The sequence below is a fragment of the Myotis yumanensis genome, unplaced genomic scaffold, assembly GCF_028538775.1.
Source record: "Myotis yumanensis isolate MYYU_CA2020_CCGP unplaced genomic scaffold, mMyoYum1.0.hap1 SCAF_7, whole genome shotgun sequence".
Classification (NCBI taxonomy): Eukaryota; Metazoa; Chordata; class Mammalia; order Chiroptera; family Vespertilionidae; genus Myotis; species Myotis yumanensis.
Genome location: NW_027223758.1, coordinates 49106996 through 49130912, shown reverse-complemented (window position 1 = coordinate 49130912; position 23917 = coordinate 49106996). Strand labels below are relative to the sequence as shown.

Genomic DNA, 23917 nt, shown 5'->3' with positions numbered 1-23917 from the left:
TTACATTTATAATATATTTAAGCCACTAGAAAAATGTCATATTAATTAGAAAATTGTTACAATGATTTAAATTTAACCTAAATCTAGAAGACTAAGCCATACTAATCTCCTATTAATGCATATTCACTTAATTCCATAGTCATATTAATAATCCTACTAATGTTCAAGCTACTCATTCTCCCCACGGAGGTCAAATGTCTGGATAAGCCTGACGGGCCGTTGTCACCCTTGGGTGTTAGGAAAGCTATTTACACTGTATCCTAGGCAGAGAGATGAAATTATGTATGCAGTATTGAGAAAATTAAAAATGCATTAAGAATAGCATGAGATTATTTGTTAAATGACTTCTTTGTTTTTAATATTGAAAAGTTTGTTATACTTTAAAATGTTATGTAATTGAGACATTTTAAAATCAAAACTACTGTAATACTAGCCCTTGCCGGTTTGGCTCAGTGGATAGAGCATCGGCCTGTGGACTTAAGGGTCCTGGGTTGGATTCTGGCCAAGGGCATGTACCTTGGTTGCAGGCTCCCAGCCCTGGTTGAAGGCATGCGGCAGGCAACCAATTGATGTGTCTCTCTCACATCGGTGTTTCTCTCTGTCTCCCCCTCTCCCTTCCACTCTGTCTAAAAATCAATGGAAAAATGGATTAAAAAAAATTTAAAAAAAGAACATGAAAAAAGCAAGAAAAATCCTACTGTAATACCAGATAGAGAAGTTAGTAGTCTTAAATTGGCATAGAATCATTGTTTTTTTGATGCCAGACTCCCCCACCCCCATGTCCCAAAGGTCCACCTGTCCTCTCAGAGGTAAAATCTCATGCTTCCCTATAAATCCTGAAGACATAGACAATATTCACCTCTTAGGCTTGTAGCAAACAATCATTCCATTGTTTGCTTTTAAAAGACAGTAATAAAGCTTATAAGTTTTTTTTCCAGCTATGTGTAAAATTTACTCTTTCAGATTTTGGACTAAACCATTTTTTTAGCTTGACCCTGAAACTGTAGATAGCAGGGTTTCAGGCCAGATAACAGGCAAATCATTCATTCGGTAAACAAGAGGAGCTCCTTCTGCAAACATTTTATTATTGACTCTGAGATACATGTGGAGGACAGAAAAGTTTCAGAAATGCTAGGACAAAGATAAAGACAAAAAGAAAAGTAGAATCCTTTCTGGTAGTTACTTAAGTTTCCTGGGCCTATGTCTGAATTTCTGATTGTCCAGTAGTATATGGAGATATGCAGAGGACATTGCCTCTTATGTCATTCTCTGTACACTCCACCCCTTTTTTGGGTAACCATGGCAACAAGTCTCACACAGGTAAATATACAGAATGTAGGGCTCCCTGTTAGTGGCCTCAAATAACTTCTCTTCTCATAAGCTAAAGAGAGAATTAGATGAGACTCAGCAACAGGGGTGAGCTCTTGGCGCCAGGGTGGGGTGGACACTGGAGTGGAGACATGGATGGACCCACATATACACGATGTGCATCTGACCTCAGTGGCATTCATTTCCAAGCTGTTCAGGGACCAAGAAAGGAGGCTTACCCGGGCCTTCTGCTCCATTTCTAGCATTAATCTTTCATGTTGCTCAGCTATGGCCAGTGTCGCAGAATGCACCTTCTGATAGATCATTTCTCCTTCCCTTGTTTGAAAAGTGAATAGTCCTTCCCCCGTGTCACACATTCTGTGAGAACAGAGACAGGGAAAGAGATGGGTCTTCAACTGTTCAAGTGCATAACAGTTCTCCATGTGAAAGACACCCTTGCCCTGTGTCATATTAATTCCATAGTCATATTAATAATTCTACTAATGTTCTCCCTTGACTTTCACAGGAGACAGTGAAGCAGGTTCATCCTCAACCAAACCAACCAGCCAACCCACCAATACATCTTTTCAGAACAGAGTTCTGGGCAAAAATCCATGTATATTTGGATTTTTAGATGAAGTGTTCACAACAGTGTAAAGGAACAAATAAAAGTGATTTGGGTTATTGCAATGCATAAAGAATAAAACAAATAGTTATTTTTAGAGTATTTTCACATTTGTGATATCATAACTCTACCTCCTATGACTTGATAGCTCTTGAAATGGAAAGAACTTAAGAAAAAGCTGCAATTGCATATTCAATGCAGTGGAACCAATAAGAAGACTATAAAATTTTAGTTTATGAATTTGCATACATAGGCTGAGGCTCTTATTTAGACGGAGTTATCCTTATGTAAATCTTGGGATAGCCTAGGAAAGGAGTTGGCATAAAGGAGGCTCTATTATATTTGGTTTGAATTTTAGCTCTGCCACTTACCAGGGTGACCTTGGGCAAGGTGAATGACTTGCCTGTACATCCTTTCCACACATCTAACATAAGGAAAACAATAGTTCCCGTCTCATAAGATTATTTTGACAGTTAAAGGACTTGATATGCAAAATATTAAGTGCTCAAAAATGTTAGCTATTACTATTTTCATCATAAAGTATGGGACTAATCTCACTATCCACTATAGAGAAATGGTTGGCTTAATTATACTATTTTTATCTGATAGACCATTAGGCAGCTATTTCTATGTCAGTTCTAAGAGCATATAATACATTAGAAATTCTTATTACATAAATTTGAGGAAAATCAGAATACAATTTATTTTAAAATTATAATTAACTTTTTAATACATAATTTTTATTGGAATAAAGCCAGTGACAATTTGTTAGGCAACAGGGCTATAGGTAAATATAATTAACAAAGAGTAATTATAAAATGGAAAATATTTTGTTGCTATTTTAGGCCAGCTTTTAAAAATAATTGAAGGCCTCGAGAAAAACTATCCATATGATGTTACCACTCAGATGTTGGACATTAACTGGATTGCTGGTTTTCAGTTTATAACAACTTTGCACAAAATGTTCATGAGGCCAAACTATGTCTTCCAGCATAAAAGATTTCAGGTTCTTTACAATGATTCTCCAAGGAGTTTTCAGTAGAAAAGAAAGGTCTCAAGAGGCTTCAGACATTCCAGAGGCTGTGACTACCATCACTTCCGGCCCCATAGAGCCAGCTCTTACCTTCTGCGAAAGAGGTCTTAATAAAATTCACACAGCGTGAAATGGAAAGTCTGGGGGGAAAATGAAGAGTTTTCACAAAGTGAGACTAATGAGCTTTCTTTGTTGATTCAGAGAGTAAAGCAATCCAACAGCAAGGGCAGGAAAACCAGTGATAAGTAGTGAGCACGTTTTGTTTGAGGTTGAGTTTTGTTCACTGTCATCTGAAAAACACTGATTATGAGCTTTCGGAAATGAGAGAATGAAAACACAAATCATTATTTCATACTCAGCCATTGAGATGCAAAAGTCTAGCACAGTGGTTCTCAACCTTCCTAATGCCACGACCCTTTAATACAGTTCCTCAGGTTGTGGTGACCCCCAATTTCATTGTTACAAATTGAACACAATTAAAGCATAGTGATTAATCACAAAAACAATATGTAATTATATATGTGTTTTCCGATGGTCTTAGGTGACCCCTGTGAAAGGGTCGTTCGACCCCCAAAGGGGTCGCGACCCACAGGTTGAGAACCGCTGATCTAGCACATATCTACTTCTGGGGACTTCATTCTGCCCAGTGAGAGAGTTTGAAAGCTTACAGAAGGGTTTTTTCCAGCCTCTGAAATAAAAATGACTGTAAACTTCATCCTTTGATCAAGAATAAGAAACTCAAACATGCTGGCATTGTAAAGCAAACACATTTTAGGTGGAAGTGCTCACTCTTCAATGTAGGTACCTAAAGCCAAGCTGAAGTCAAAATCCTCCAGAAAATAATTCAAAATAATATTAACTGTAAACTATAATTGAAAAAAAATAAAAAATTAAAAAGTTAAAAAAAAATTCTTCAGTAAAATTGGCTCATATTTATGACTTTTGTCAGCAGTGTCACTCATTGACCTCTTATCTATAAAATGGGGCAATGGAACTTTGTCACAGATGGTTCTTTTATGATGTAATGTGTGTAACAGTGGAATGGGAAGGACTAGTTCAGCAGGCCTAGGTTGTTCAAACCCTGCACATGTTTGGATGGTTCCTCGGCTGACTTCTAGACTGTAACCTCTGAGCCTCTGGAATATTCGGCCTGATGAGAGCATTTTGTGTGCTGGAGGCCTTGACCCAGGCTGCACCAGTGTGACCAAATAAGTTTATTCTAATTATGTGACTTCCAGGGAAGGCCTGTTTTGCTCTGGGGGAGTCTGAGTAGCTGAGGCCCATCTTGAGGACACTGCTTGCCTATAAGACTGACCTTCAGTAGAACGTTGGACACCAAGGCTTGATTGACAACCTTTTCCATGTGTTTTCACACATCATTGCTGGGAGAATTAAGTGTGCCCATGTGACTGCACTGGGAGGGGACACTGGAAACTTGATCTGGTCTTTCCTGGTCCATATCCCTTTGCCTTTTCCCTGTGCTAATTTTACTCTCCATCTTTCACTATCATCAATCACAACTGTGAGTGTAATCACATTTCCTGAATCTTTCTAGAGAATTATTGAGCCTGAGGGTGGTCTTGGGGAGCCCACCACCTAATACAGCCAGCATGTAGTAGATGGTCAATATATTTTTTATATGAGTCTAAAAAATGTCCTAGATTTCTCCAAAATAGCTCTTTTTCAAATTCCATTCCTCTTGGGATGTAAGAGGGTAACCTCTCTTTCTTCATTTTTCCCCACTACTCACTTCCAGAATCACTTGAAATAATAGTATTGTCTGTCTTGTCTCTATTATGTTCTAATAAATAAGGAGCAGTAGAGTTCATGTGAATGTATGTATTCACAGGAAGCTGAACTGCACATGGTTCTCATAGTTGTCCTGGGGATGATTTCACTGCACAAGACCCCCAACCGTGTACCAGCTACCCTACTGCCCTCCTTTGTGGACTGTGCCTCAACTCCAACTTAGCGCTTTAGGAAGGTGTGGCTTCAGAATTCCAGTCTTTCTTCCAAATGACAGAAGAAATTTACCAAGTCAAAAGTTAAAGAAACACTTTAATTTTAAAAAGTAAATGCGGATACTTTAAAATCATTCTCTGAGGGTCTTTAGATAAACTCTGGCTATAGATGAATTTGAAGACCTTTGGCGATTTTGTCCATCTTCACAGCTGTTTAGATTCATTCTCATTGAACGTTAGGCAAATATATATATATTTATATATTAATGACCAAATATTGATCCCCATGCACACAGACATTTTAAACTCTTAGCAATGGAGTGGAACAGGAGCACTTTCCTGAAAACCAAGTGGTGTTGCTATTCAGTATTTAAAATTTAATGTTTAATTATAGAAAGTAATGAAATTCTTAAAAGCACAGTTTTTATGCAGAGCAGTTAAAACCAATTAGCTCTTTTATTCTGTTAACAGTTTAATCTTTATCGTCATTTAACGATGCTAGCAGTTTACTATTTTTTAAAGCAGCTATGAAAAGGCTGAAGTTTCTCCAGAAGAGCTCTGGTGAGTCAGACTCTGATCCATGGCAACCAACTGAAAGCAAAATGTGCAGTTGCAAAGAACCTTCGCTTCTTCAATCTGACCTTTTTCTCCTTCTTTCCTTTTGATTCCAACTAGCCTCACCCAGCACCCTGACTCACCCACTTCCTTCTCCCTTGCACGACCTTAATCATTAGGCCCTCAGGACAATGCGGTTCTGACCCGAATCAGATAACGTTAGGAACAAAGTTTCGAGTCTGTTGACCCCAGACAGTTTCGGTCAAACTAGAGACAACATCTAGGCCTCAGCTGTGTTTCAGCTTCAGGCCCAGAAAAGTGGCAAAACCAGATGAAACTAGGCCATGGCTGGCACCAGGACCAGATGCAATGATTAACTACTTCCTATCCTATAGCCAACCAATCAGAGAACATGCCCCTAACCTTGACCCTAACTCCCTTAGTCACCTTGAAAATGATCCTCCTCCTCACCCCCCCAACCTCCACCCCCACTATAACTCATCCCCTGGAAGCCATGGGAGCCAGGGTTTTGAGCATTACCCCACCTGTTTCCAGGTGTGGGCCACTTCCTAAAAATAAATCTTTATTTTCTTTGTTGCAAATGCCTGTTTATGTGAATTACCTCACTGAGCCTCTCAGTGCCCTGGAAGGCCCTCACTGCTTCCCATTTTCCAGAAACAGGGTCATCTTAAGGAGGTTAAGGAATTTGCCCAAGGTCATTAACATTTAAGTGGCTGAGCTGTGATCTGAACCTACCCACATACCCACATAATTTTGGAGGGTAAGGTTATTATCACTAAGCTAAAGCATGCATTATTCTTTAATTATGAAATTTTTTTATAGTGGAGGGAGAGTGAGGCGAGAGAGAGTGCACTCTGGACAGGGCTTTGGATAAAACATTTTGAAGCCTGCCTCCCTCTTTGTCTCGGTTTCTTTCCTGGCAAATCAGGTTTCTAAGACATACATCAATGGATGCACTAGTAAAATGCATAGCAAGTTAATCAATCAATCAATCAATCAATCAAACTGTAGAATTGAAAGCAAACCCTCTCTGTGCTCCCAAACTCATGTTATGCACTTTGTAAGGAGGAAGGTGTAGAACATCTGCCACCCTCTGCCTCCTGACTGTATGGCCCCAAACATTTAATGCAGATGGTGACTGTCCTTGCTTGATTTCACTGTTGGTGCCTTAGGGCTACAATGCTTTCCCTCAGACAAGACGAGAAACCTGAGCCAAGCCAGAGATCTTGATTTTATTCCAGGCTTTGATGCAAATTAACTTGTGAAATGCCATTTTTGATCCTTTATAAAATGAATTTTTTGACAAAAGAGTTGACTTAAATCATCTGTAAGGTAGAAATGTGTTTTACATTTTTACAATTCCTCCACTGTGCACTCAAGGATGGCCAGATCACAATCACATTAATTAAAATAGCTCCATCTTTTCAGATATTTTCAAAGTTTTTATTTTATTCTATTCCACTTACATTTTCTTACTTTCAAATTTTCTTTTTCAACTCCATGAAGAAGCCTATTGTGTCTCCCTGAAACAGTCTGAAGTTTTGGCTTTTGTGAATCTTTGAAAAGATATACATATAAGAAGCTCTCCATATATCCTCCTTTCTGCCTCAAAATTTGAAAATTTAAAAATCCACCATGTGAAGATGAAAGGTAAGTCATAGACTTTAGCTGCTATTTAATTACCTCAATACATCATCAGAAATTATTACCACTATTATTATTATTCTGTTACAGTATATGTTTATGAAGGTTTAGTAAAAAAATTTTTAAAGGTTTATAGCTAATTTTATATTCCTCTTGTATACATTTCTCCCAGTAGTTTATTGTAAAAATATTAGCTACTACTTAAGAATTAGGGGTTTAATACCCTTAACCCCCAAGTGTCAATCACAAAAAGCATGCAATGCATTCCAGGTCTGTTCATTGAAATGACTTAAAATTTATCAATATAATCAATACCTACTTGATAGGTATTGATTTTTTAATTCCTGATAGCAAAAAAGAAAGTAAAATGCAATGTAAAGAGAGAAACATTTTTTTAAAGTATGATCCCATGGTGTTAATGTATGCCTCTAAATAGAGTGCATCAAACAATCAAAAGGAAAACAGAACTGATGCATTCTTTTGTTTTCAGCTGATATACCCTTGTTCCATTCTAAAACTGTGTGAGAGAGGCACACTATGTCTGTTATATGAAACAGTTGCCAATATGCACTCAAACCTCTTTTTCTGGGGAAAAATGAATAACAAGCAAATCAAGCAAAAATTTAATTTCTATCATTTAGAAATTAGAATTTGACTGCCAAGTATGGTTGGACAATTTTTACAGCTTAATATGCATGTTACTGATATTTAGTCACTGAATTAGAAGAGTTATGCTTTTCTTTACCATTTTGAGGAAAACCTAAAAATGAGATCATTATATTCCCTCAGAGCAAAAGAGCATGTAATCAGGGTTTAAAAATTACATTTTCATTCTCTTTTTGCATTTAATATAGTTAATTAAGATAATTTTTAATTATGTAAAAGATACTTTCAGTGCCTAAGTAACCATGAAGAAAGTATTTAAATTATAGCCAAAACAGGAAACTTAAGACTGTACTTGATTTTACTTTAATTAAGACTTGCCTTTTCTTCTCAAGTTATATTCATTATTTAACTTTTTTGGGGCACCTACCACATGTCAGGCACTGTATTAGCCTCTAAAGAACTTTTTTTTTTTAATCCGCACCTGAAGATATTTTTCCATTGATTTTTAGAAAGTGTGGAAGAGAGAGGGAAAGACAGAGAGATATATTGATGTTAGAAAAACACATTGATTGGTTGCCTCGTGCATGAGCCTCGACCAGGGCCAGGACCAGGGCCAGGGAGGAGTTTGTAACTGAGGTACATGCCCTTGACTAAAATCGAACCTGAGACCCTTTGGTCTGTAGGCTGACACTCTATCCACTGAGCCAAACCAGCCTGGGCTAAAAAAAAAATTTTTAATAATAATATTTAAAATATAGGAAATAAACATTAATTTATGAATTGCATATGCTCTTATTTTATACATATACTAGAGGCTTGGTGCACAGACTTGTGCACCGGTGGGGTCCCTCGGCCTGGCCTGTGGGGATCAGGCCAAAACCAGCTCTCTAACACCCCCTGAGGGGTCCTGGATTGCAAGAGGGTGCAAGCCAGGACGAGGGACCCCACTGGTGCATGATTGGGGCCAGGGAGGGACCCGGGGAGGGCTCCAGGGCGTGTCTGGTCCATCTCGCCCAGTCCCAATTGGCCAGATCCCAGCAGCAAGCTAACCTACCAGTTGGAGCGACTGCCCCGATGGTCAGTGTGTGTCATAGCGACTGGTCAAATGGTCAAATGAACGGTTGGACACTTAGCATATTAGGCTTTTATTACATAGGATTCTCATTTAAAAATTCACTAAACGAGCCCTGGCTGGGTACCTCAGTTGGTTAGAGTGTTGTCCCAATACTCTCTCCAAAAATCAATCAATAAATGAAAATTCATTAAATGAGTAGATGGTTATATAAAATATATAACAAAATTTTACACTTTAGATATTAAGAACTATTGAATTGGTTGCCCTCACTGTGTTAAAATTTTCTGTAGAGGTTCTTAGTTGATAGGTCACTCAGGATACAACTTTTAGTCTTTTGTTGCCATTGTCAAAACAGGCCACCCTGTAAAATGGTACAACACAAATCAGTCTAAGACACTGAGGGCAAATACTGATTTGTATTAGAAAAGATGTGAGCATGTGTTTAAGTTACAGCTTCTTCATTTGTTTGAAACAGAAATTAAAACAGTGCCATGATGAAAAAAATAAATCTACTTAAATTTTAGAAATTAAAGAATCTCAAATTCAATTACCTAGATTTTTTTTAATATCATCAAATGTCATCATTCCAGGTTAGTAAATTTTAAACCTTAATTTTAAAACTTCATTTAACATTTTAAATTGTATCCTTTAAAATAATATAAAATGAAACTATGGCAAACAGTTCCTTTGAATCACCTTAAAGTAGAAGCTAAGAAATGGAATCGGTACTTCCCCATCATAAATAAAAGTATCAATTATTTTATATCATCCCTTGATAACTGACATTCTTAGCTCATCAAGGTCCATACTGATGTATTCTAACTTAAAATTAACCAATCATTTCCATTTCCCTGGTGAATACGGTATAGACATGTATGATAGCACCTCAAGCATCTCATCACCTTATTTTTGCATAACTTCTTCCCAGTCAGGCTCTTATCCCCTAAAAGCAGAGGTGGGTGGGGATGAAAAGAAAAATTAAAATAACCTGTAGAGGTTAGACTGCTCAGTCCACCAAGGGGGATGCTGCTATTTGAGACTGAAGGGGGGATTTCCATCCAGGATCCTGCAAAAGTCACAGTAGACCACCAGATAGCTGGGGGGCATTATATACTGAAAAGCTTAAAAGAATTAGTATGGGAAATTGGGAGACTAAGCCACTAAGATACTTTGCTTACTAGGAGTTGTGTAGTTAATCCTCCCTCCTTCATGACTCCTCCTACAAAGATGGTCATTAATGATATATGATGGTTTTTAAGGCATTTTAGAATTGAATTTATATTTCTTATGGGAATTCTGCTTCCAGGAAGGCTAAATTTCTCCTGGAATTTCTCTGTCACAGATGACAACTACAAATCATATCAACCAACTAACCAACCAACTAAACTCTTCCTCTCCACATCTTTCCAATTCCTCCACCATATCATTCCTGAACTCAACAATCCCTAAAAGGTAAGGAATGAACTGAATGAATTCTATTTTGAATGGTATGATTATTAAAGGGCCTCTTGTCGTTGTCAGGAAACCACAGAGAGAGCCAAAACCAAAAATGTATTCTTAGATGTTGAGCATAGAGGATGGCAGGTACCAGAACAAGCTCCGATGACCTAGATTTCAGCCATTTCAGAGGAGTCCCATTGGAGAAAGGGTCACCGGGCAGGCATATTTGAGCACCAGAATCCTATGTGCTGTGACCATTCACAATGAGAATTAGGAGAGTCTGAGTCAATACATTCAGAATGATTGCTCAAATGGGGTTAATGCTTGGTAAGAATCTGGAGAAACATTATGGTGAGAGAGAGAGCAGCAGCAAATAAAGACACATTTAAAAAAAAGGTGCTTGGGAAAGGTCAGGGAGTCAAATGGTGATAAAAATCAACACAGATTGAGTTGAGAAAATGATTATTCAAACAGGAGAATCTCTCAGTGAACAAGTTGGCTATACCTGAGGACAGAAAAAGTTCCAGGAGCCAGAAGGAGGGAGCAATGGTCAGACAAGCAGAGGAAACAATCAACTTTTGAATCTAAAAATTGTTTTCAGAGTTCCATCATCAGAGAATATTCTAGATGTTATCTCTCCTTGCTCATGCAGTCCACAGCCCTGGCTGAGTGCACAGAGAGCATTTCCCTGATAACTTAGGCTTCTGGTGGGTGAGACAATCAAATTCTTCCTGATCAATGACGGGTTTTGTGGTGGGTCAGGAGGAGGAAAGGAGCACACACAGAAACTCCTAAGTAACAGACGATGCCAACTTGACTTCCCTTATACTTTTGACAAGGCCTGGTTAAGGCACTTCATGTGCTAATTGAACAACTGGACTCGTCTGGGCTCCCAGATTCCTCCCGGAGTGGCCAGGCAGAGATGGGGGCCACAGGTGCGCTGGCTGCCCGGCAGCCCCTTCCGGTCTCAAGACGAAATGCTGTGGGAGCAGAAAGAGGTGGGACTTTTCCACTGTTCTCAGCCCAGCACCAACTGCTGTAAAGAATGAAATAAAAATGCCAAAGGAAAGTAGTTGAGAGAAATTTACGCTTTTACCCTTGAGACCTAATGGAAATTCAAGTGGTATACATTTTATTTTCTTTTTCTTAATGGTCAAAGCCCTTGGCTGCATATTGTAAATACCCATCATGGATAGAAGCAATCTCAGTGAGAAACGCTCCTTTCAGCACGTTAGTTGTTCAAGCTGCACGAGGTGCTCATTTTAAACGTTATCGTCCCAGGAATAAACGATCATTTGCTGCTAAATAATATCTCCATGATGTCATTCTTCTTATCGCACAGAAGGATGTCAGAGAATCTCAATTATGTAAGGTTTTGAATTGCTCTGTGGCCCACAATTCTAAATGCTTGAGCTGTAAAGTTATCTTATGTTTATATAATTCATCCTATTTTTTCACCCAGGGAATGAATCCTCATTTCAATTCCCCACGATTTTTTCTCTTGCTATTTCCATTAGATTTTCCTACAGATTGAAGGGAAGAAGATAGAAAACAAGAGAAAACTGAAAAGCAGATCACGTTGCAAAAAAGGATCGATGCCGACGGAAATGGTAAAGGCTTTGAGACCAGGTGAAGGGACTGCACAGTTGTGTGGGACACGGGCTGCAGTTGGAAAAGCAGAAGGATTTCGATGATGCCCTGGAAAGGCACGGAGCATCCTGGGAAAACAGTGACGGGGAACAAAAGGCGTGGGCTCAGCTTGGATGCCTTGGAAAAGTCACCCGACCGCCAAGTCTCGGCCACTTACCTGCACACCCATTTGCTGTACACACCTGAGAAGATTGCCATGAGGCTCAACGTAAAAGCATTTTGAAAACTGTCAAGCACAGTGACAAGATATTATTCTCCAGAGCACTACTGCTGTGTCTGCAGAGCTAAAACATCCTCCTTGGCAAATGTCTTCTGGCTGCACTTTTGAATCTCACCGGTCTCTGTGACAACCCCCGATGATGTGGCATTTTCTAAGTTTGGAGATGGCAATTCCTCTTCTCAAACTGTGACCCCCAAGGTTTCTGGCGGGCCCAGTCACACCCTGGCATGTGCTCCGTCACACGCAATTGTCCCTGTTCGAGAATCTGCCTGTGAAAAACTGCGTCCCCTGCTAAAGTGGCAGCTTTCCATGGGGGACAGCCGGCTGCCCCTGCCTCCACCAGCACAGAGAGTATTTGCAAAGGGAGCTGAACACACTTTGCTATTTCACCAGCTCACGTAAAGGTCATTTCCAACCTGCTTCTTCTGCAGTGGGAGGTTTTGATTGTACAGCTCTAGTCTTGGTGCCTCTTTGGAAATTCGTTTATGCTCTCAGGGGCCGGGCTGTGTTCCCTCTTCCCGACTTTCATTACATTTAGTGCAGCCGAGCACAGAGATAATGTAGTTAGAATGGCAGGCAAAATAACCCATCATTAGAGCTATTGTCAGCTTTCTGCATATTTAATAGAAATGCTGTATGCAAACATATTTATGGATGGTCAGGATTAGAATAAATGGAAAGGCTTACTTTCTGATTGTGTATTTGGGTGACTTGATGTATTTTTCTCTGGGGTTCTATTTAAAACATGGCAATTTACCTTGGACCATAAGAGCAAGAAAATTTCTTTTAGTGAGAATTTCTTCTATCTTTAGGGTTTCTATGTAATTGTGGGGTTCATGTTGAATCAGTTTTACTAGTAAATAGAGTGATGATATACATTTCCTCAGAATACCATGTTGTCATTTTAGACTTTGGTGTGAAATATTGGTTATTAATATTTTAAATGGAATGAATTGAACTTTAGAGGTTAAGATGTATGTGGTTGTTAATGTAAACCAATGTTGAAGGAAATAATTGAATAGTTTACCATTTAAATCTTCCAGTGGGAAAAAAGAGCCTGGATTTAGGCTCTATGGAGAGGAAGTCCTTTGCCAGATGTGTTACTAATGACTTATGGGGACTTTGAATGTATCAATTGCTCTCTGTACCCTGGTGATTCTCTGTCCTTTTCTGTCTTGTCTGTTTGGCATTGTGCTTCTGTCGGTCTGGCATTGTGCCTGGGAAGCTGACTTCTGCAGGCTCAGGCTGGCTTGCCTTCCGGTTTGGCCAGAGGGGGGCACTAACAGCAGACAGGGGAGCTGGAGGGAGCAGTCGAGGTATTTCCCTACCCTGTCCTTCAGGGCTCAGCATTCTGGTATTTATTGGCAGTCTTTCTTCTTCCAAGGATCCAATGTTCTCCGGGTTCTGGCTCCTTGTTCCCTCAGGCCAGGAGTGGGTAAAAATTTCTCTCTGTTGCTAGTCTCAGGGTACTTCATCACCCCACAATTCTTCCTTAATCATGCCAGCACATCTTTAAATAGTTCCTATACTGAATTCTCCACAGATTCTTTGAGTAAGTCATTTCTTTATTGCTGATCCTAAGCTTAATTTACAACAAGTTATTTAATCTGTGTCTCACTTTTCTCATTGATAAAAAAGGAGACTAATCTGTCTAGTATATCTCAGAAGGTTGCTAGATGAGCAATAGTATGATGGTGCTAATAGTATAATAATGACAATAATACTTGGCACATATTATGTACCTACGTCAAAACTCACCCTCTATTCATGATGGAATAATGGAAGGCAAAAATGGTCACAAACTCTTTCCCATCCTGCATTCATGCCCTTGTAATCATGCCTTTGGTGCTCCTCCAATCAAAGGTGGCAAATTTTCTCCACCTTTTGATTCTGTGCCAGCCTTGATACTTGCTTTGGCCACAGGGAAATAATAAATGAGTCTTGATCGACAATTTACAAAGTGCCTGTGCACTTGGGCTCCCTGCCACCGTGTGAGCAAACCCAGGTAGTCTGCAGGATGACAAGACACATGTCCCAGTCATGCTCAACTTGTCACTGAGCCAGCCACTGCACCAGTAGGAGACACCTTATCAGATCACCAATCTCTGGCCAAGATTAGTGGAAACTTGCCCAGTTGAGCAGAACTGATGACCTAAGATGAATAGAAATGGTTACTAGAGCCAATAAAGTTTGGGTGACTTGTTAAAACAGCAAGAGCTAGCCTGATGGAACCATTCTTTGCAAATATAAAAACATAACAATTATTTTTAAATCTTATACATTATTGTCTCATACATTATTAGTATCTATATGTTATGATGGAAGAAAAAGGTGCTCCTGGAAGGTCTCAGAAAGACATGCTTTCTGTTGTGTACAGAGCAGCCAGAGCAATTTTTCTCAGCGCACAATGCCTGAGCATTGCAAGTGAAGTAGGGGAACGTTTTTGTAACATGTGTGTTTCCATAGGCATGTTGGCCATGTATGTCAGCAGATGAATTTGGGTGTTGCATATTAGTTAAAATCACAAGTGGAAAAGATTACATAATAAGAACAAAAAAGGAGGAATTAGAAGGTTGAAAGAAATAAGTTTTGTGGGTTATAGTCTTAAGAGAGATAGCTCAGAATTCAAACACATCAAGACCTTGACTTAGAAGACTCCCAAACTAGGTCAAAGAGTATATCTAGATGGAAGCTAATGCCATATACTCTTGTATTTGGCACAGGAAGGTTAGCCAATGGCTAAAACAAACAGAATATGACAATAAGTGTTACTCAACTACTTTTCTATCCTGAGCCATGACTACCTAGGGAGAATGAGCTTACAGTATGTAGTCCTTAAAGGTTTCTCCAGAAAGTTATAATAATGACTAGGCTGAAAAATTGAAAAGCTGCATTTTTTAAGTTGGGTGTTTGGTACATTTGAGAGATCATGCTGGTGCAGTCCATATTAAATCACTGAGAGAAGTGCCAAGGAGATGGGCTTTTGTGGGAGAAAACATGGTGGCTGTCTCTAAAGCGTGGTTGCTAATATTCTCCTGTCTTTAGATCAAAGAAAAAGTGTGTCCAGGCTGAGACAGCGGGTGTGTGTCCCATGCTGATGTCTACGTCAATGAGAAGTTGCTAGGCTGTTGGAAGGCACTCATTAGGAGATAAAAATAATAACTTAGTTGGAAAATACCCTCTTTTATTGAAAAATACACCAAAAGTTCTGAGGTGTAAATAGTATAAAGTATAATTTTCTTCCCTGAAGAACATACTAAGAATACCAAAACTCAGTTATTCAACTGACACATAGACCATAACATGTAATTTTATTTTATAACATAGAATTAAGATCTTCATTGAAAAGAGGGATGAAACAATGCCATATCTTTTTTTTAGAGAGCTTTTGACTCCTCCAAATTTACCATAATATTCCAAATTCACAAGCACCCTTGAACTGACCCTTTGTAGTTTAAAAATTCCCTCATAATTGAGCCTCTTTGTTTAAAGACAAGTCAAACAGGTTTTACTCAGTATATCCATAGTTGTCACTAAAGAGAATAAGCTTATAATGATTCTTTAACTTCATTCATGTTTAAAAAAAAGGTGTTTACTTTTTATTTATTCATACATTTTTAGTTTGTCTTTTGTAGCTGTAAGAAAAATAATTCTTTAATGGTTATATTCTGTTTTTGTTCTCATCAATAAATGTATGAAATACATACTTTAAATAATTTCATAACAATGCTTCCACTGCATTTTAAAAATTCCTTCCAAGGGAGCTGGCTCGGGAAAGAACTAATATAATTAGCATTTTTTGATGGATGACGAGTGTCAAGGTAGAGAGATGAAGATGCTTGTTGCAGTTGGAGAATACACCTGAGTGTGTGCCGCATGCAGCTGTCCAATGTGACTGGAGAAAGTAAATTAAACTTATTCTTTTAGATAACCAAAGCATTATTTTCATAGTCTTAGAATTTATATTGTCATAAACGTATTTTTATGAAAAACTTTATGATTACGTTTATTTTCAGTCTAGCCCGATGTATAGCTAGCTACCTTGGAACCTCAGGTGACTATGTCATCAAGGTCCTCCCATTAGAAGAGGAGATAAGCCAGAAAATAAATCACACTCTCTGAGTGAATAATTGGCTTAAGCTATGAACATCTATACTAATAAAAGAGAAACATGGTAATTAGCGTACGACTGCTACCCTTCCCATTGGCTAATCAGCATATCCTTATGCAAATTAACTGTCAGCCAAGATGGCGGCCGGCAGCCAGGCAGCTGGAAGCGAACATGAGGCTTGTTTGCTGCAGCGAAGGAGGACTCCAACGTTCCCCGCCTGACTTGCAGGCCTCTGAGCTGGCAGTTTGAAACTTTGTAACAAATATAGGCTGGGATCTCAGAGCTGAAGTTATACATTGTTTCGATTACAGAATGGCAAACAAACCAGCAGTGGAAGCCTCAGAGCTAGAGCCAGAGCTAAAGCTGGCCCAGAAGAAAAAAAAAAAAAGAAAAAAAGGAGTGGTTGGGAGCTTCAGTCAAAACCGCCAGCCTGAAAGCAGCCCTCAGCCCCTCACCCAGACTGGCCAGGCACCCCAGTGGGGACCCCCACCCTGAAGGGTGTGTGACCAGCTGCAAACAGCCATCATCCCCTCATCCAGGCTGGCCAGGCACCCCAGTGGGGACCCCCACCCTGATCCAGGACACCCTTCAGGGCAAACCAGCCGGCCCCCAGGCCTCTATCCTATATAGTAAAAGGGTAATATGCCTCCCAGCACCGGGATCAGCGGAGCCGAGAGGTCTCCTGGCACCGGATCAGCATGACAGGGTGCAGCGCCCAAACCCCCTGATCGCCCTGCGGCTCTGTGTGTGACAGGGTGCGGCATCCCAACCCCCTGATCGGCCCTGCCCTGAGTGTGACAGTGGTGGCGCCCCAACCCCCTGATCCGCCCTGCTCTGTGTGTGAAAGGGGGCGGTGCCCTAACTCCCCTATCGGCCCTACTCTGTGCGTGACGGGGGAGCTCCCCAACCCCCTGATGGGCCCTGCTCTGTGCATGAGAGGGGGGAGCTCCCCAACCCCCTGATTGGCCCTGCTCTGTGAGTGACAGGGGGCAGCGTCCCAACCCCCTGATTGGCCCTGCTCTGTGCATCACAGGGGGTGGTGCCGCAACCTCCCCATTGACCCTGCCTTGAGTGTGATAGGGGGCGGTGCCCCAACCCCCCAATCAGCCCTACCCTGAGCGTGACTGAGGGTGGCATCGCAACCTCCCAATCTGCCCTGCTCTGTGCATGACAGGGGGCGGCGCCCCAACTCCTCAATCAGCCCTGCTCTGAGCCCGACCAGGGGCTGCACCTAGGGATTGGGCCTGCCCTCTGCCACCCAGGAGCAGGCCTCAGCCAGCAGGTCGTTATCTCCCGAGGGGTCCCAGACTGCGAGAGGGCACAGGCCGGGCTGAGGGACCCCCCCTTCATCCCCTAGTGCACAAATTTTTGTGCACCGGGCCTCTAGTCTTGAAATAATTAAGCAGATATGTTTTGTGTGCCTGCATGTGTCAGAAGTGGATCTGCTTGTTGGAGAAAAGACCTTTCAGAGAAGGACTTTAGGTAATATTCTCTATCACTTATTGAAGAGATCTGACAAGAACACAGGAGAGAACATTTTAATCTAGAAATCTGTATTATATCCTAAGTACGTGAGTATAGGCTCTTCTTATTTATGACCTGATGAAGGAAAGCTTTGGAATTTATGTACAATCTTTATGCTAGTGAACACCAGCAACATTAAGGACAAAAATGATAAGGAAGTCAAGGTTGAATCTACAAATACATTTATGAGCAAGCTGTAAGGGCATTTCTAAGAACTACAGAAAAATCCCTCCTTTCTGCTTATATTTAGTTCTTAACATAGGAATTTACTTATTCTACCTCTTTAGATTTTTGAAGTATGCTCATTTGATTAAAATAATCATTGTCAATGAATTGCCTTTCAATAAATCTTCTGAAGCTTTGATTTTAAGAAATAGTCTTTTAAGGGAATATGACCATATAATCACCATGCTAACTATCATTCAAAAGCCAGAATCCAACAACTGTGAAATGACTATATGAAGAAATAAATGAATGAGTTAAATATTATGTCCATGTAAATTATGCTGAAAGATAGATGGAAGACTTTCAACTGTGTGAACTCTCACTTGACTATCCTTCAGGAAATCAATTTTGATATTCCAGGCCAATAGTAACTTAGGCTAGAGAGTCTGAACTTTGTATTCAGATTTTCTATTTTCACCTTAGTGACTCTTTGTTCATTGTCCTAAACAAACACATTTAACATTAGAATTAACATAGAACCAAAAGGGAAATGCAAACATTGAACCATTTCTGACTTAACCACTTGTCCTAATCTTATTACCTAGTAAGTTTCCTTTCAGTTAGGAAATTAGGAGATACAGGTAAAGAGTTGAAAGTTGACCCAATATTATCATAGTAAAATATTTTAACAGACACAAACTAGAATTATCATGCTTTTCAGTGTGTTCTACCTTTCAGCATCCTAAAATAGGATTCAGAACATCTTAATGTCTAAAAATAATAAATTTTGGGGTTGTATCAAGTTATTCTTTATTCCCTAGGGTTATCCAGTTGACTTAAATCATTTACTAAAAATGGTGTAAGTCAACTGGCTATTCCCCAAGGTTCTAGAGTACCAACTTCACTGTAAAACAAACAGTTATGTAAGAGTTTCTTCCTATGTTTCTTCTAATGGCCAAAGATCTATTCTTGTACTAATGCTACCCTGGAAGGGTATGTCCTCTCAGCTTATTCTTTAAGAATGAACTGGCTAAATTACAGGAGTTTTTCTAATTCACTTCCATATAACTGTCAGAATCAGCTTTTTAAGTTTCAGATATTCACTCTTTTCATCTTTATTCTGGGAACAGTTTTCTTTCACATGAAATATATTTTTTAGTATATTTATATTTCCTTTCTTGAAGGTCTGCTGTCTGCTTTGGTTTGTAAAACATTTTTATTATAAAACATTTTTATTTTGCATTTATTCTTGAAGATATTTTTACTAAGAATAGAATTTTTAGTAGACAGTTATTTTCCTTTAGTATCTCATAGGTTTTATTCCATTTTTTTCCTGGCTTTCATAACCTGTAAAGCTATCAGCTATGTTACATTGTAGCTTTTGAAAATAAAATGTTTCTTTGTAAGTTCATTTTTTATTTAACCATCTTATATTTAGTAGAAATTTTTCACTCTATGGTATGATGTCTTTTATTATTTTTGAAAATTCTCAGCCAGTATATCTTATTGGCTCATTGTTCATTTTTCACTCTTCTCTTCTAGCACTCCAATTATACATAAGAACTCTCCGTGTTTCTCATATTCTCCTTCAGACTTTTGTCTATGATTTTTTTTTCCTGGATATTTCCTCCTGAGCTTTTTCCCCAATTAATTAATTATTTCTTCAGATATGTCTAATCTGTAATTTAATTTATTCATAATGTTTGGTGTTTTATGTTGTTTGAACCTGCAATTTTTTGACATTATTTCTATCAAAAAAAAGGAGTCTTACTCCACTTCCATTGAATCTGGGCTTGTCTTAGTGATTTACTTCTAGTGAATAGAATGGAACACAAGTGATATGTATGACCTCCAGTTTTAGCTCAAAAAGCTAGCTTCTACTTGACTCCATCTTTGTTGAGATACTTGCTCTTGGAAGTCAATCATCATGCCTTAGGAAGCATAGGCCTTAAGGAGGCTACGTCTAAGTGTCCAGCTTGCTACCCAGTGGAGATCTAGATCTGAATGAAGTCAGCTTCCAGACATGTGAGCAAGGAAGTCTCTGAAATGTTCCATCCCGGCCTCCATCTGCCTTGCAAACACATGAGAGAAATGAATGAGCAAGAACCCAATGAACTCTGAGAATTGCCAGAGATGGTAATGATGATCATAATATCAATAATACTACTAATATAACAATTTTTGCTGTTTTACACCACTATTTGATAGTATCATCTGCTCTGTTTTCAAAATAGTTTCCAGTGTTAGGCGAAATTCTAACCTTGTTGGTTATCTCTTTAATTGTTGTAGGCACATTTATCTCAAAGTCTGCAGATGATAACTCCAGGACTTGGTATCTCTGGGCTTATTATTATTGTCCACTGTTTCATCTAGTTGTTCTTCATGCTGTCTCATCTTGTTGTGTTCTGATTATTTTTTATTGTGTGATAAACTTTTTATTGAAATAATGTGATCCCTAAAATGCATATTATCTTCATCCTGAGACAATTTATGTTTGCCTTCTCCAAGATCCTGACACTGTAAATTCTGTACTTTGAATTAGAATGCTGACAGAATGACTCAGAGATGAAGGGCATCTTAGTGAATTATAGCATTGAAACTTTATCTTTAGCCTAAAATAAAGACAGTCACATATCTTTTGAGAAATAAATGTAATATAAGTTAAGATTTATTTCTTTGTAATTAAAATATCATAGAACTTTGAAAATCCATTAATTCTAGAATTAACTTATATGTCCATACACTGAGATACAGAGAGCAATAAACAATAGTAGCAGCATTCCAGGGCTTCATCAGTAGGGTGGCAACAATGAAATAAGAAACTATAAAAATAATCTAAGAAAATAAGTGCTGTGATAGAAGTGGTATGATTCATAAGAAGAGTGCTGGGGAGGGCTGGGCCACAAGACTGGATAGATCATGGAAGGAGTTAGCTGCAAAAGGTGTGGGTGGGGGAGAAACAAAGAATTAAATATGAAAGATCACAAAGAGCAAGGATGTGTCATTAAAGATTAAGGTTAAGATCATTGGTCTCCTATTGCTATGCTTGGATACTAAAGTCAGACAGTGAAGAAGTCTGATAGTAAAAAAAATCAATTCACTTGGAATACGGAGTTGGAGGGAAGCTCTATGGATACTCTGGATTGCTAGAAGGATGAACACGACGGTCCTGGAGAAAATTAAGCCTGAAACATCACTGGAAGCAAAAATGACAAAACTGAAGCTGTCTTACTTTGGACACATCATGAGAAGACACGATTTTTTTTGGAAGAGATAACAATGCTAGAAAAAATCAAAAGTAGTAAAAAAAGAGGAAGACCAAATATGAGATGGATTGACTCCATAAAGGAAGCCACAGGTATCTGTCTACAGGAGCTGATCAGAGCTGCTGAGGACAGGCCATTGGGGACATCACTCATTTGTAGGGTGGCCAGGAGTCAAAGCTAACTCAATAGCATGCAACAACAAATATTTATATTTTATACATACATTTATATACATATGTATATGTGTATATATATACACATATATACATATATATAGAGAGAGAGAGAGAGAGAGAGAGAGGGAGAGAGAGACAGACAGACAGAAAGATCATTCACAAGTATAATTATACACTATAACAGCATGGGAAGCCAGTAGCTATTATTATGCTTAATAATGTAAGTCAGGTTATAAAAAATACATAAACACATCAATGCAAGTCTGTGCTTCCTTAATCATAGTTCCATGCTTAATCTTTAAAGCATGTTCCGTTGGTGAGAACTGATGCTAATGCAAACTACTGGTCCACCACATGGGGACGAGGTCTTGAGGTGTCAATCATCTTTTGCTTTCAACAATTTAATTACATCCTTCCCTCTCCTAGGATTATATAATAATTAAGGTCCAGCACATACTAAACCATTATTTTGTATTCTCGATGTCTTAGCTGTTTAGATTCTGAGCTGACTGCAGTATTCCTTTTTGTAGAGTCTAGTATATTCATACCAATGGTCATCCTCATTCTCACTGCCAGTGACGCACCCAGGTCAATGCTACCTTTGGTCACATTACAGTGAGAGGCAAATAGAGAACCAGGAGATGGAGTGTTCATAGTGTATGTTACCAGGCTTATCTGAAGGGGAGAATTCATGCCTCATATGAAAATACCAGGCACATTCCCTTTCATTTATGAGGTAAAGCTATTGGCACAATAGAAAGTGATCACTCTTTGATGACTGTGGCACAAAATAGGCTTCCTTTTAAAAAAACTAAATAGGGGCTTCATTATGATAGTAGAGAAACATTTTCTCTAACAATCTTATCACCTTGTTATTTCCAAACTCTGCCTCATAGTCCCTTTCTTGATGAAATGTGCTCTATTGTTACTTCCAACTCACCTAAGAGTTTCTGCTTTCTGCTTAGAGAATTAAGCAATTCAACCCTTCTTGCTGTGTGGGAATTGCCTGTTTCCCTCAGCTTTCAGTCAGCTGTTGTGTGCTTCACTCCACTGTTTCTTTCCTCCACCCAATCACTTCAAAAGCAGGAAGAGGCAAATCTACTCCTCAGTGTCTCCAGGACTGACTGACACCACAGATCCCTTGGCTCTTGTTCCCGTCAGCTGTAGCAACTTCTGACTGATTTTAAAGAGCATTGAAAGAGTTACATTTTTTAGAAGAATATATACTTAGAAAATACATTACTGTACTATGTCTTTTCTTTTCTGAATTCTGATCTTTGACATCGAGGACCTTGCTGGCTCAAGAAGGGCTGCTCCTCCCCCTCCTCCCCCCGCCCCAAACAATTTCGAGAGACTATAAATAACTCACCTGCAAGCATGCTTTTCAAGTGCAGAGCCCCAATCTCTAGCTACCTACTTCACTAGGCCCTCCCACTCTGGGTCACTATCCACCTGCCCTAATCACTCTGGGGCCAGGCAACCAACAACTGGGGGCAAAGCTGCCCCTATGCCAGCTGAAATTATTCAAACCAGCCAATCCTAAACCTGCTTACCCTGCCTCATCAGTTCCACAGTAAAGGCCCTTGTCTCCCACTGACCAACCCTGGTACTTCCCCTCGTGCCCCACTTACTCCCCTCCCCCAAGCCATTGCATGCCTTCCTTCTCTTGGGAACTGTAAGTAACAAACTGTCTTTTCAATGGCAAAAATCGTCTAATCTGCTGACCTCATCAAACTTAAATAATGATAAAACTTATTAAAACAATTACCGATGTATTCTAACTTGTTTTTGTTTATAAATACTTATTAGGTGCAACATGAAATATATTACCCATATTTTCTATTGCTTTCATAAAATATTTATTTCTTGAAGTTTATGTTTTACTCACAGAGAAATATATCTTAAAATGAGACAACAAATACTTTTACATATTAATATTTGGACTATAAGAGCTTTTTGTAATGAAATGTTACATTGTAAAGCGATTAATATTCAGAAATAAATCTACATTCGATGCAGAAATTTATGGGCTAAATTGAGTCAATTTCTCTGGGGTAAAAAAAAAAAAAAGTGAAATTGCCCTAACCGGTTTGGCTCAGTGGATAGAGCGTCAGCCTGCGGAATGAAGGGTCCCAGGTTCGATTCCGGTCAAGGGCATGTACCTTCGTTGCGAGCACATCCCCAGTGGGGGGTGTGCAGAAGGCAGCTGATCGATGTTTCTCTCTTATTGATGCTTCTAACTTTCTATCCCTCTCCCTTCCTCTCTGTAAAAAATCAATAAAATATATTTTTTTAAAAAGTGAAATAGAATTTTCCTTAAAACCAGAACTCAAGAGTTTATGTAAAGCAAGAAACTAAAATATGTTTAAAATTCTTAACTGGTGAGTGGGTAAAGAATTTGTAGTACATTCATAGCACAATAAAAAGAAATGAACTCTTCTGTATGAGACACTATGGAAAAATCTAAAAGTCATTATGCTAATTGAAAGTAGCCAGACATGCATTTAAATAACATTCAGGAAAAAAAAACCATAGGG

The 23917-nt window shown here is 39.1% G+C and overlaps 1 protein-coding gene across 1 annotated transcript in view; it reads right to left on the bottom strand.

Moving 5' to 3' along the window:
* DOK6 (docking protein 6) overlaps positions 1–23917 on the bottom strand; it is a 237024-nt gene that overhangs the window by 58275 nt on the left and 154832 nt on the right. Inside the window, exon 6 of the mRNA XM_070420446.1 lies at positions 1548–1686. Coding sequence (XP_070276547.1) covers positions 1548–1686 — 139 coding nt within the window. The remainder of the gene's footprint in view (positions 1–1547; positions 1687–23917) is intronic.